The sequence below is a fragment of the Capsicum annuum genome, chromosome 12 (genome assembly GCF_002878395.1).
Source record: "Capsicum annuum cultivar UCD-10X-F1 chromosome 12, UCD10Xv1.1, whole genome shotgun sequence".
Lineage (NCBI taxonomy): Eukaryota > Viridiplantae > Streptophyta > Magnoliopsida > Solanales > Solanaceae > Capsicum > Capsicum annuum.
The window spans coordinates 11,793,140-11,808,186 of NC_061122.1; the positions used below are offsets into that span (position 1 = coordinate 11,793,140).

A 15,047-nucleotide genomic window follows, 5' to 3' on the forward strand; every position below is an offset into this window, starting at 1 on the left:
ATAAGATATGTATAGAAACTGTATAGAATGTGTGTAGAAACGGTATGGGACAGGCCAACAAATTGAAATGGCTAGAAAATGAAATTTAACTTCTATGGCCATTTTCGAAGAAATAGTTTAATTCGAAGTCTCATTTCTGTCCTTTCCACTGAATTTTTTGGGGGTCTGTTGAATGGTGACTACCATATGCCCTGTTATCTTTTAAGAGCTTTTAGGCGAATAAACGTAAATCTAATATGGTCATGCTGTTGTATGATTATTTTTTGTAAACTTACTTTTAGCTATTAAAAGCTATAAACACTTTGGATTTTACTAAATTTTTCCAAAGACACCCCATATCCATTGAGACAAAGAAATTCCACTAAAATGGTCATTTTTAAAGTGATGTCAAAGAGTAGCCACTCTTCTATTTTAATTCCACCAACTAACCATTTAAGAAACAGTATAGAATATGGATAGAAATTATATAGAATGTGTATAAAAATCAGATAGAATTATCTTTTTGTTTCGTTATATTTTTTGTGCTAAAACAATCAATTTTTTAACTGTAAATTAAATAAATATGTACAAAAAATATATAATTATTGCATAGAATATGTATGAAAATTGTATAGTTGTATAAAAATTATATATACTATATGTATAGAAACTGTACCATTATTGTATAAAATATGTATGTATACAAGATATATAGAGAGAGAGAACAATGAATGTGATATAGGGATTGTATCAAATAGTATAATGGTTGTATCGATAAAGTATAGAGACTGTATCAATAAGATATAAGGATAATATTAATATGGTATAGGAACTATATATGCGTAGCTTTTTTTATATATAAACTGCATCAATGTGGTAGATAGATTGCATAGAAATCGTATAAAAATTGTATAGAGTCGTATAAAATATGTATCTGAATAATTGTAACTAAAAGTTATATAGAATATGTATAGAAACGGTATAATTATTATATAGAATATGTATATGCATATGATGCACGTAAAAATTGTATTATTGTTATATAATTGAGAGAAGTATCAATTACCCCCCTGAACTTGTCACGTTTTATTCATGGTACACCTGAACTTTTACTAGTCCTAAGGACCCCCGAACTTGTTCTTTTAGTATGTCGCGCCACCCTTTTCGGCCCACTGTCCACTGCGTGTAATACACACGCGGACACGTGGATAAAAACGTTGATGTGGCTGTCCACGTGGATAATACAATTCACTTCCCTCATATTTATCCTATATTAAAAAATAACCCATTTCTACCCTTAATTATCCAATTTCTCTCTAAAAAAATTATATTTTTCAATTTTCCTCTACTCCAAAATAGTGAAAGATATAATTTCCGTCGATCAACTAAGCTATTATTTAAAAATTTACATGTTTTTTGTGTGTTAAAAATATGAAATTATTTTTTTTCCGATTAGTGTTTCATAATATGAAATTATTTTTTTCCCGGTTAGTGTTTCATAGTAGTTTTCGATTAGGATTTTGAGGAGACTCACATGCACAAATACGTTTTTTATTATAATTAATGGATTAAGAAATTGTAATTTAAGTTAGGGGTGTACAAAAATCGAACCGATAAAAATGTTATTGATTTATCATTATTGGGTTAACAATTTTTTAATGATTTTATAAAAAATAATTATTGGGTTATTGATTCGATTTCGATTTTTTTATTAAGTTATTGGGTAAACCGATAACCCAATAAGATTATATTAAATGTTATATATATATATATATATATATATATATATATATATATATAGGATTTTTGTAGCAACTAAGATTCGGTTTCTTTTCATGTTAGTTACTACTTTTTCTATTTTATGAGTATTTTCTTATCGGGTAAATCGAAAATCAAATCATTAGGGATTAAAAACCGATAACTAATATAACTACATTTATTATAAGTATATGTCGTAGTTTCTTTAGTATTTATTTTGTTAATATTGTTTAAAATATCTGTTTAGATATTTAGTACATTTTTTTAGTTACAATAACTTATATGATATACATAATTAAGATTATAAAATTGAAAGAGTTTCATAGGACTGGAAACTGGAGTTTTAGATTGAATTAATAAACGGATGATATTTTTTTTTAGATTAATAAACGAAATTTTTACAAAATTAATAAACGGGTGAAATTTTTATTTCATAAACTAATTAATAAACTGGAGTTTTACAAAATTAATAAACGGATGAATTTTTTTTTAGATTGGAAGTAATGGAGGAATAGGAATAATAAATAAGGAGAGGGATAATTGAATTTTTTGAAAAAAATAAAGGAAAATAGATTTTTTTATCGTTAAAAATGCTGATTTGACATAAAAATACCTCCATCACGCGCGTGATGGAGGTTGAACTCAAACATTTTGCCAGATCAGCGTAAAAGGGGCATGCGACATACTAAAAGAACAAGTTCGGAGGTATTTAGGACTAGTCAAAGTTCAGGTGTATCATAAATAAAACGTGACAAATTCAGGGGTAATCGATACTTCTCTATATATAATTTGCTTATTACAGTATAATAGTCATTATTTTCATTATAATTTTTAAATTTACCTATTTCAATGTTATGAGAATCTATCGAAAGTAACTTTTTTATTTTCGCAAGAAACCATTCTTTTTAAACTCTATTTGTGAAATTATACTAAATATGTTATTACTATTATTGTTGTTATACAGTATAATAGTCATAAATGTTTAACACTTGTTATAAATAAATTCTCAATTGTACCATAGATTTCTCTAAGAAAGATTGAAATATTATTCTGGGATACTTTGATTCCTGAAAAAAAACTTGGGGGAAAGTGGTGCACATGATTTTTATCTCCAATGCTGATGTATGGGGACACGTTGGCATTAGCTTACTTAAGCTTCAACAAAAGTGACTATGACATGGAAATATTATTTTAAAAGCTATCGAGCAGCAATTATTTGATCCAACAGGCCATTTTCATCCACTCCCCAATTAAATACTTGGGTGCTCAAATACTTATCGTATCATTAAAATTTAACATTTTATAATTAAATACTTCACCTCTTAAAATTGAATAATTACGTGATTTTCTCACTCCAAAATATAATATTATTAAAATAATTTTGTGATACAATTTCTATGCTCCATCTTTATTGATTGCATAATAGTTTTTCTTAAATCTCCAATCTTCTTTTCAATGATAGTCCTCGGTACCTTATTGAAAAATGATTGATGAAAAGCTCCACTTACACATCTTATACGATAATGTATGTTCCGTGTGTATATCATGTTATCAATATATATGACACATCATTATTATTATTACATAAAAGAATTAAAAAATTCAAAAGTGACTTCAGTGGACTCTTTCATACTTAAATGATCATATAATGAGGAAGAAAAATTCAGAAGTGACTTTAATAAAATCTTTCCAATACACTTGAGTAGCCATATAAGGAAGAAAAGATATAAGTGACTTTAGTGGAATCTTTTGAAGGGCCGGCTAGGCTCAGCAGTAAGCTTGCTTACCGTGGAATGTCAGGTCATGAGTTCGAATCAGTCCTTTAGCGAAGTTGGGGTGAGACTGCCTAGACATTCCTTCCCCGACACCCACGAAGTGGGTATGAATCGGGCCGATCCTTTTTATTTACTTTAGTGGAATCTTTTAAATACTTGAATGGTTATAAGAAGGAAAAATAAAAAATGACTTTAGTGAAAATTTGTCAATATTTGACTTACAATGTAAGGAAGAAAAATTCAACAGTACAATGACTATATAAAGAAAAAAATTTTAAAAAGTTAATAACTTTTTTGACTCCTATATATATTGCAACCATGCCTAAATAATTCGCACAACATTCTCCAATTAAAACTAATCTCCAATTAAAATTAACCACAAGCAAAATAATAATCAAGTAGAAATGACAAAACTTTCAATTTGTTGTTGTCTCCTTATCATCACATTTTTCTCTGGTTTGTTCATCAAAAATCACCTTTTTAAAAGTTTTAAATCACTTTCTAGTCACATTTTATCTATTTTATTATTAATGTGACTTTAGAGATTTTTTCTTCAACCATGAATGCTTCAAATAGCATTTTACTATATTATAGAATTTGATGATTTTTATTTGTAACAGAGAAAATATATTAAATCACCTTTGAATTTGTTGTCAAAACTTACTTTAACCATTAAACTTAACCTGTAATTATTTCTCCCCCTTATGAACTTTAAAATATATTATTTTGCACCCTTAACGGCTGACGTGGCCAAAAGAAAAAGAAAAGCACATTTGAGTGGAAAAAAGTGTAAAAAAATTTTAAATGAGACCCACGTTAATATTTTAAATCATTAATTTTTTTTCCTCCTTCCTCATACCCAATCACCCCGATTTCTTCTTCTTCCTCACACCCCACCACCCCTATTTCTTCTTCTTCCTTTATTTCTTTCTTTTTTTTCATTTCTATCAACCAAAAATCTTCAATCAAATACACAATAATAAAATATAACAACAAATAAATTTTTCTATAAAGATCAAGAATCGACAAATTAAATCCCAAAAATATATAAAAATTAAATCCTTCAATTATCGTTCTCTAAGAATCTGCTAAATTTCAACACCCAAAAAAATTCAAAGTGCATCAAATCATCACGATTTTGTCATATCTACATTACAGATTTTGCGTATTGAATTTTTTTTTCTTTTGAAGCAAATCATCACACAGTCCATCTTTCGAACTCTTGAAAAATAGCTATCTTATATTGTCATATCTATATTACAGAAGCACAAAAAAAAAAAAAAAAAGATCACATATAATTTCTTTTTCATTTTTTGAGTTAAAGGGTTGTTGAATAGAGCAAAAAGAAATCAAAGGGTTGTTGAATAGAGCAAAAAGAAATCATAGGCATATCGGAGATGATCAACCACACTGAAAATGATTTTGTTTGGAATTTGGTCTTCTCTAATTTACCATTCACTTTAAATTGGTCTACTTCTCAAATTTGGTGAATTTAATTTTGTATAATTGGGTGAATGAGTTGGTGGATTTAACCATTAAAAACATAGAGGAAGCTAAAATTAAAGGTTGAAATAATGATGTTAATGGAGGATTTGACTGTTAAAGAAAAGAAGAAGGAATCAGGTTTTGGGGGTGGGGGTGGAGGTGGGGGCGCTGTTGAAGGAGAAGAACAAGGAAAGCGGGTGGGGGTTCTCTCTCTCTATATATATTATATAGAAAAATAGAACATATATATTTTCTCTATATTTTTTGCTTTTGTTTTAAAAAAATATAAAGATAATATGCGTGTGAGATTATTATTATTTTTTTAAATTATAATTTTTACGTGTCAATGACATGGTACTGATGTGACACTGATTTGACAATGACGTGGATGCATGTGTATTTCACTCTCCACAATGAGAGTGGTATAATTATTTTAGGGTGGTAAAAAATTCACTTTAGAGTTCATAAGGGGGTAAATAATTACAGGTTAAGTTTAATGGTTAAAGTAAATTTTGACGACAAGTTCGAGGATGATTTGATGTATTTTCTCTTTGTAATACTATTTATGGAATTCCTTTAATCACATCTTAGCGGACATTCAGACATAAGAATTTGAATAAAAAAAGAAGGGGTACTCTAGTACTTGTTTTCAAGTTGAAGATCGTATTTGAAAATCAGATTTATGTTTACACATGAATACAAATTAAAGTTATTTTTAAATTTTTGCGAGTGATTTAAAGTGAAAATTGTATAAATAACTTTTTGAAAATTTTCAAATTCCGAAACTTCTAACAAATTTATGCCTTATTTTAAAATTTTTACGAGTGATTTAAAATGAAAATTATATAAATAACTTTTTGAAAATTTTCAAATTCCGAAAACTTTTAACAAATTTATGTCCAACTAAACTTTTGAGAAGAAATGAAGACTATTAATTGCCAAAGAGACTTGTATAGATAAATAAACACAAGAAATCGATTAACAATTGTAGGATTGTTATTATCTCTTTTTTTTTCAATTGGTGACTCGAATTCACAACCTCAAGGTTGGAGGTGATGAGTGCGTATCCGAGCAACTCCTCTTGTTGAGTTGTTATTATCTTCTTGAATTGGAATTTTCAAATATCAAATTATGTACTTATTTGATTTTTTTTTGGGGTTTAGGTTATCGAATTTAATTCAATTTTAAACAAGTAAAAGTAACATAAATCCCAACCTTATTAGAATTATTTACACTCTCTTCCACTTTCTTAATTATTTTACTCTTTTCCGATTCATATACATAATAAGACCAACATATACATAGAACCTTTGTATATGACAATGTCGACATATACATAACAAGGTCGATTCATACACATAACAAGTATGACAAGATTGATATATACACAACAAAACCGATTCATATACATAACAGGGGTGACATATACATAGAAGTTATGTATATGTATTTTTAGAAAAAAATGAGATTTTTGTAATATATTTGGAGAGATGAGATTTTTTGTAATAAGTGAATTTAAAATTGTGGTTTTGTGTAATTTTTAGTAACTATGCTAATATACCAAAATAGCAAATTGAGTTGGGCTCGCTCACCGGCCAAGCTAATTTTGACGACTCTCCACTATCCATATATACTTTGGATTAAAAAGGGACACACAAGGTCTTCCAAACTTTTAAAATTAGGTGAGAGGGATAATTTTTTTTTTTCAAATTTTTTCATCCCAACAACTTCTCCCAGTTGTCCAACAACTTTAATAGTTGTTCGACAACTTTGTAAAGTTATTCAATAACTATCAAAATTGTTCATAATTGCATAAAATTATTAAGACAACTAATACAATTATCGAATAACTATCCCAATTATTTAAGAGATTTTTTTTTTTTAACTTAATTACGGATGTCCCACTTTTTTAATTAAAGACCTGGAGGGTCTATGGACTCCTTAAAACGAACCGTCAAAGTAAACAAAGAATAGGGTTTTGTATAGAAGCCCCATAGCGAAAAAAATTAAAGCAAAAGTTCATTCGGCAATACTGAAAATCGGTATATATAATTAGTTTCAGCTCAGTTTCTCAATTTGAAGTTCAATTTTATCTTAATTTCAGCTCAATTAATTTCTACGTTTTTTTTTTTTGTTTTTTGCTGTTAAAAATTGGTACTATTTTTGTTCAATTTCAGAAAGATGTCAGAAATGGACTAAAATTATTGTATATAATTGTGGGAATTATCGTTTTTTTAATTTTTTTTTATTTCTGTTATAAATTGGCAAATTTTTGTTCAATTTTAGTAAGTATCGTATATTTGTGGGATTTTTATCGTACATTTGTGGGATTTTTAGGGTTTTATTTTTGTATTTTGCTGTTAGAAATTGGTAAATTTGTGTTCAAGTTTTGTAACTATCATATATTTGTGGGATTTTTATCGTACAATTTTGGGATTTCTAGGGTTTTATTGATTTTTGTTGTTATAAATTGGTAAATTGTTGTTCAATTTCAGTAAATATCGTATATTTGTGGGATTTTTATGGAGTTTTTTTGCTGTTATGAATTGGGGAATTTTTCTCAATTCCAGAAAATGTCTTTAAGGAAGATTATCGTATATTTGTGGGATTTCTAGGGTTTTATTGATTTTTGTTGTTATAAATTGGTAAATTGTTGTTCAATTTCAATAAATATCGTATATTTGTGGGATTTTTATGGAGTTTTTTTTGCTGTTATGAATTGGCAAATTTTCTCAATTCCAGAAAATGTCTGTAAAGGAAGGTTATGTATATTTGTGGGATTTCTAGGGTTTTGTTTATTTTTGCTGTTATGGATTGGTACTATTTTTTGCTCAATTTGCAGAAAAATGTAAGGAAAATGACCAGTATTATTGTATATTTGTGGGATTTTTAGGGCTTTTTTTTTGCTGTTATAAATTGGTAAATTTTGTTCAATTTCAGAAAATGTTAGGAAAATAACCAACATTATGTATATTTGGGGAGTTTGTAGTGTTTTATTCTTTTTGCTGTTATTAATTGGTAATTTTTTTTCAATTTGCAGAAAAATGTCAGGGAAGGACCAAGATTATCGTATATTTGTTGGAGGGTTAGCATGGGATGTTACCGACCGTCAACTCGAAGGAGCTTTTGACCGTTACGGTAAAATTCTCGATTGTCAGGTTCGTAGTTTTCAGAAGATTCAGTTTTCGTTGTAATTTATCCCTTTTTTCCTTCCATTTTTAAGGAATTAGTGTGTGTATTTGTACTGTTACTGTATGTTCTTATTAACTAGCAACTTTGTAAAAAGAATTATAGTGGGCTGACTCAGTTCTTTGATGATGTTTTGGCAAAATGTTTTTCATGCATACCCATTTTTTTCAACTTTGTTGTAGTTTTTACTACTGTTTCATGTTTAATCGGAAACAATCTTTCTAACCACCTTATGGCTATGGCTACAAGTGTACACCACCCGCCTCAGATCCCACTTTTGTGATTTGACTAGGTATGTTGTTGTACTATTTTTCCTGTATTTTGAGCAAGTTTGGGAAAATAAATTACTTTTGGGTTTTTCTAATCAAGATTATGACCTTTTGATGTAGTAAGCATGGGTTATTTTTCATAAAAAGAACTTCAAAAATAATTTTTCAGGAAAAAGAATCCATTTTTGTAAAGCTTGAACAGAACTAAGTTAAGAGAACAAAAAGAAAAACTGCAGTGAAAAAAAAATCTCTACTTGAAATGCCATTCCTCAGTTTTTTTAATTAAACTCATTTTAAAAATAACTTGTACTCAATAATTTGGGAGTCCTGAACAAGTGTTTCTGCAATGGTGGCATATATAAGTGTTGTTGCTCATAATTGGTGCTTCTTTTTCCCATCTAATAATATATAGCTACTTCTACTGGTCAAGAAATATATGAAGCAGGCTATCATCATTTATTGCATATTCTGAGGTGGAGGATATTGCATTCTCCTTGTAGCTTATACTAATGATTGCAAACTTTGTTTGTCTGAAGTCTGACGTATAAATGAACTTAAGGAGTGGGAAGAATCTTAAGTTTATGTGTTTCAGTTTTCTCTCTTCATGCCTTTTGGTGCTATGCTCTATGGAGCAATTTGTTGGTTAGTTTTTAACTTTGCAAATTGAGTATATTGCTTCACTTTGAGTCTAAAATCATGTTTATTTATAATTTTTTCATTTCATTTTAATCATTTATTAATAAGTTTTCCTTTTAATATTTCTGGATCTGGTTATGCCAGTCAATGGATTTGAGATGCCTTAGATGGAATTGTATGAGGAGGGTTTTTTGTTCTTTGAAATGTGAAGTCGCTGGACATAAATTCTTGATTCCTTCAGCAGCTTGATTTTGAGGTTTCAATTGTTAGACTATCTGAAAAAGCGTAGGTCGGCTGCATGTTAACAAGCGAAGCACTATCGGTTTCAATTGCAGCAGTGACTTATTCAGAAATGCGTCTCTATGATGATTGCAGCTGATTCACAATCTGCTCTGTTTCCTTGAGCTGCTTCAACCATTGGCTAATTGTATGGTGTAGTAATTTCAAGTGGGATTTGTGCTATTGTCTTTGGACTTCATGGAAGATGATTGGAATATATGGACCGAGTGCGGCATAGTTGGTCTGTTTTGGGGGAATCACCAGTAATTTTAAGACTTTTTCCTCAATCAAAGTTAAATTTAAGGGATAGCTATAAGTGGCAGTTACTATCCCATAACTATATTTTAGTGACACTCATCAAATGTGGGAATAGAGGAGTTAAGCTAGCGCTTGATGTAAGGACACATCAAATGTGGGAATAGGGGAGGTAAGTTAGATTTTGATGCAAGGACTCGTCAAATGTGGGACAGAGGAGGCAAGTTAGCTCTTGATCTAAGGCGCTTATAAAATATATGTATCAGTTGCAAGCAATGGTGGAATTTCTGCTATAAGAGGATCAACTAAGAGATGAATTTTGAATATGCAATTTAGCTCAGACTCTAGTTTCCACATTTCTTCAAGTCAGGTTGGTTGACAGTTTCTGTGAACGGCGCCTGTTGGTCTTGAAAGCTAGCAGGACCAATCTGATTGAAGGCTATTATCATTTGTTTTACTAAAATTTGGGTGTCATTTTGTCATGTTGAACAGACACAAGATTTATGAGTCCCCAGGTGCTTTTGCGTGGTAGCAACACTTTCTTTTTCAGTCAATCTGCCAACTACAGTTTGCTACATTGTTTCTAATTCATGATCTCTGAGGTCCTTGTAATTTTAACATTGGGAAGTTCTTTTGAATGGTCAGTGGAAAAGATAAGATAATATCTTGGGTACTGGAACTTATGTGAGAAACATAACAACTTTCTTGTGTTCCCTTTAAAATTATGGGGATGTTAAAATTTTTACCTTCCCATTTATAAATACGGTGGATATATAATAGACGACATCTGGTGGTACCTATTCTTTGTTCAGGGAAAAAGGTTGAGAGCTATGTGGTACTTAGCTGATCTCCTACCTCTACACGTGCCACTTTCAAGGTTGAACTTGATTCTTGATTTCCTGACCTTTTGAAGACCTTTAGAAGCTGTTTGTCCGTGGAGTCTGGCTGCCCTTCTGTCTCATTCTCCCTCTTGATCACTCATTATGTTTCACTCGATGGTTTGCCACTGTTAAGATTGAATGTGATTCTTGATTTCTTGACCTTTTTGAAGCCCTTTAGAAGCTGTTGCATGCAGAGTATGGATGCACTTCTGTCTCATTCTCCGTCTAGATAGCTTTTTTCGTTTTACTTGGTTGTTGAATGATCGTTTTGTTGTCATGAGATGTTCTTCTCTTGTGCAACTGCATTGTCTTCCAAATCGTGAACTACCAGATGATGGCATGCCTCTGAAGACTCAGGAGTAGCGTTGCTTCAGCCAAGTTATCACTTCAGAAAAAAAGTTTCATGGATTATTGCTATAGATTAGTTTATTGATATTTTGCTTTGTTCTCTCTGATTTGCATTTCAAAGGCTCAAAGTGGATTAGTTCTTTTGAGTTAGCTTTATCTTCTTTGATGCCTTGCTTAGCAGACGGCTTAAGTGGGGAAGTTGAAAATTTTGTAGTTGGGGGATTAATCAGGATTATTTGAAGCTTGGGCTGGAATAGATAGCTGTAAGAAGATCAGTATTTTGGACAGTTACTGAACAAAAGCCAAATGACGTTTGTGAGAAGTTTTACCAAGGAAACTTTCCACAGTATGTTTTGTCGGTATGGGCAAGTCTTTGAGCGGTAAGCTTTGGTTTTATGGTTAACCATCTGTTCTTAGACATACCTCTGCGATGCTTTTGCTTGCCACTCATAAATCTGGTTGAAGTAAATGAAGGAAGTTTATGGATTCAACAAAAGTTCTAATTGGCATAGTTAAGATTTATCCAAGAGGTTAGGAAGCCTTCTTGTTGGGTTTTGTTGTTTTAGCTGTTAATGGTATTGATACACTGGATACATGTGGTAATGAGTCAACCTAACGGGTCTGGAGATGATAATCTGCAGACCTGCTTTTCTGCTGCCCAAGTAAGACCTCTGCCGAAATCTTTTTTACTAAAATGCTAAATTTAGTTTCTACCCTTTGCATTCTAATAATGAAGTGATTAAGAAACTTACAGCATTCCAGGTTTACTACTTTTAACAAACTTACCTATATTCTGTGCAGTTGCATGCATAATTGTATAGTTGGAATTCAACTTGAGAATTTAAGTATATATTGAGTAAGGTAATAAATTCAAAGTTGAATGCCAGAAGTGCACAAGCAACCAAGAATTAGAAGTGTTGCCTGACAACGTCTCTCTAGCCACTAAGTAGGCAGAATGATGCATCATTAAGATTTATGGTGTGTGTGTGTGTGTGTGTGCATACATTACCACATGAAATCTACCTCTAAAATGATATATTTATCATGTAGCAATGATGGGGTAGTCTGTAACTTACAATTTTTAGCATACCTTCTCATGCTTTACCTAAACCAACCACTTTCTCCCATTGCACTTCACTGCAATAAATGAAGGCTGAGAAGTGTCAATCAAGTTGAAAGTGGAGGGGTCTAAGAGAGATCCTAGAAATGATCCACAGCATTAAGGAAAAGAAAGTACCTTCCATTTTGTTTTCAGAATTAACTTTTGATACTGCTGTGTGGAGCTCCAGATTGAACCTTCCTATGAACTTTGAAGTTTTTGTGTGTATTTTTTGCTTGTTTTGGACTTAAATTTTGAGTTTGTATTGTTGGCTACTCGATTTAAACTATTGCTCTTGCATGTTTAGATCGTGTCTTTGGTACGTCTTCCTAAGATGGTTCACACCCGAGGAACTTGAATAGGGAGGAACCGGGTTATTGCACGACTCTCTTGAATTGGGGTGGATGGTTCGCCATGAGATTGAGTGCTATTAAATTAGCTGGGGATGAACCATATAATTCCATCTTTCCTCGGAGGACATTGTCAAATGTTAATTTGCTTTGTTTGCTATCATTTTGCTAATTGAGATATCATCAATAATTCTAGACTTGTTGTTTTCACTGTTTATAATTCTCGAGAATTTTCTTGTAAAAGTGTAAAGGTAAAAGGAACTCCTCTTTTATTGTGCTTTATATCTGAAGTTCTAGTTCTCATTATCAATTTGATTTTGTTCCTGATAAATATCAATATGTCTGGTGCTAGTTTCTAAACTGTTAGCTCTGTAGGTTATGCTGGAAAGGGATACAGGCCGTCCTCGTGGATTTGGGTTTCTAACATTTGCAGACCGTCGCGCCATGGAAGATGCAATCAGAGAAATGGATGGTAGGGAGATTGGCGATAAGGTCATATCTGTGAACAAGGCCCAACCAAGGATGGGCGGTGAGGATTCTGACCATGGCTATGGTGGAGGCTATGGAGGCAGTGGCAGGGGTAGCTACGGAGGTGGTGGCAGGGGTAGCTACGGAGGTGGTGGCAGGGGTAGCTACAGAGGTGGTGATAGGGGCAGCTACGGTGGCGGTGACCGGGGTAGCTATGGTGGTGGTGACCGTGGTAGCTTTGGTGGTAGTGACAGGTCAGCAGGGCAAGACCAGTGCTTCAAGTGTGGCCGCCTAGGACATTGGGCTAGAGACTGTTATCTAGAAGGCGGTAGCCGCGGTGCACGTGCAATATCCCCTCCTCCTCGATCAAGGTATGCTGGTGGTACCACACGTGGGGATCGTTATGGAAGTGACCATCGGTACACGGATGATCTTTACGATAGAGGCCATTATGCTGATAGGGAGCGCTATGATAGCAGAGAAGATAGATATGGAACCCGTGATCGATTTGCCAACGACAGGTGTGACGGCTTAATCTTTTCTCTGTTCTTGCTTGGTGTTAGTGTTACAGATCTAATTTGTTTCTAATGATATTTAGGCACCCTCCTGGTGGTGATCGCTTTGCGGGCAACAAATATGGGGTTTCTGACCGATATGCTCAGAATGGTTCTGGCAAAGAGAGGGGTTTCGCCAGGGATGTAGGCCCACGAGATGTTGACAGGTATGGGAGTGGTGGACCAGCACGTTACGAGGGAAAAAGCATCAGAGACAGACCAGGACCATATGATCGCCCTCGTAGGGGAGGAGGACGTCCGCCCGCCTTTGACCGTTATTGAAGTGCTAAATCTGTGATGTAGTCTATCCGTGTTTGGAACATGTTTGATCTTTAGCTGTTCTTTTAGTATCTTGCACTTTTGGTTCACCGATCGGTTTAAAAGATGTAAAGATGTTGGATTGTGTTAACTGTGTGTGGTAGGGGGAACTATATCTTGGTTCATATTTGCTAGAAAAACCATCTGCATTTTAACGACTTACCTATGTTAAGTGGAGTAGGACATAAAATTACCAAATCTGTGAAGAGCATTAGTCTGGTTGGTAAGAGTTAATTCAGTTTCTGATGAAAAATTACTTTCACGTTCGTTTTGGAGAGCACTTTTTCCTTTGAATGCAAAATAACAAAAATTATTTCATTTTGAGGTATATAAAAGCTGGCTTAGATGAAAAAAAGAAATTATACAAAGCATAATCTTTTTGTTCATTTTTTCCATCGGTAGTTGATAAAAGATTTTGATTTGACTTGGAATAGGAAATAAGATCGCTGGCCATTGTTTTCCAGTTCAAAATTTACACATTTTTATTTTTCAAAATTCAACCAAATTATGTTCAAACGCCTACCAAGTGCTGTCTCTGTATTCGTTCATACAAATAGTCGAAGTATGGTTTCTGTATTTCTTATTATTTGATTCTTGTTATTTTATATCGTTTCTTGTACTTCAATTGTCACATTTGTAATTGTTGTTCTGTTTTGTTAAGAGTTCACTTTCGTTAACTGTTTTTTGAAAAAAAATTTCTTGAGTCGAGAGTCTATTGAAACAACCTTTATCTCTAAGTTAGGGGATAATGTCTGCGTGCATTATATCCTTCTCGGATTCGACTTAGTAGAGCTACACTAGGTATATTGTGGTATGCATGCTAGGTGCCAAGGATCATATAATATATTGCCACCATTTGATCTTTCGCAAATTGATACGAAAGTCAATATTAGTGTATAAAAATGGGTGGGAGATAGATGTGAGCACTAGTAATGTGCAACTGTCACTTCTAGACACTTGCTTAGTCTATTAAGTACTTGTATTTATTATTCAACAAAATTTGATAAGACAAAAATTACTAGGTGTTACGTGCTGTAAAAGATTCCGTGAAAGAAAAAAATATCAAGACTTGAAAAATAATTTGACCTTTTACCACTTACATAAAGAGGCATTTCATTTCTGTTACTTACAAAATAATGTTTTTTCATTTAATTTGGTTGTGGTAAGTATCTCTTCATCATCAATCAGAATTTTTAAATTCAAGCTTTGATTTTTACCCTAAAAAATGATGCTTCTCTGCAAGAATTTGAATTAGTCAAGTCCTAAACGAGCACCGAGTTGAGTGAGAAAAGAATAACAATAATAGTGTGTGTTATTTTAAAAAATAAAGGTATGATGCACATGGATGCCTAGTAAACTAAATGAATACATGCATATTGAAGTGTGAACTTAGTCACTATCAAA

General features: G+C 32.3%; 1 protein-coding gene across 2 annotated transcripts; it reads left to right on the plus strand.

Moving 5' to 3' along the window:
• The first annotated feature begins 6,883 nt into the window (after positions 1-6,883).
• On the plus strand, positions 6,884-13,801 carry LOC107850705 (glycine-rich RNA-binding protein RZ1B). Of its 2 annotated transcripts, XM_016695417.2 has the most exons (5): positions 6,998-7,039; positions 8,038-8,155; positions 9,236-11,516; positions 12,679-13,292; positions 13,370-13,801. In XM_016695417.2, the coding sequence occupies exons 3-5, from the start codon at positions 11,427-11,429 to the stop codon at positions 13,605-13,607; spliced, it is 942 nt and encodes a 313-aa protein (XP_016550903.1). In that variant the 5' UTR covers positions 6,998-7,039; positions 8,038-8,155; positions 9,236-11,426; the 3' UTR covers positions 13,608-13,801. The 2 variants fall into 2 exon arrangements, with proteins under 2 accessions (XP_016550902.1, XP_016550903.1); XM_016695416.2 differs by lacking the exon at positions 9,236-11,516 and having other exon boundaries at positions 6,884-7,039.
• Positions 13,802-15,047: the final 1,246 nt, after the last annotated feature.

What these genes read in the sequence shown, in the direction of transcription:
- LOC107850705 (XM_016695416.2), top strand. Translation starts at nt 8,042, where the DNA reads ATGTCAGGGAAGGACCAAGATTATCGTATATTTGTTGGAGGGTTAGCA. An exon ending in GTAAAATTCTCGATTGTCAG is followed by an intron (nt 8,156 to 12,678) that starts GTTCGTAGTTTT and finishes TTAGCTCTGTAG; the next exon opens with GTTATGCTGGAAAGGGATAC. An exon ending in GATCGATTTGCCAACGACAG is followed by an intron (nt 13,293 to 13,369) that starts GTGTGACGGCTT and finishes AATGATATTTAG; the next exon opens with GCACCCTCCTGGTGGTGATC.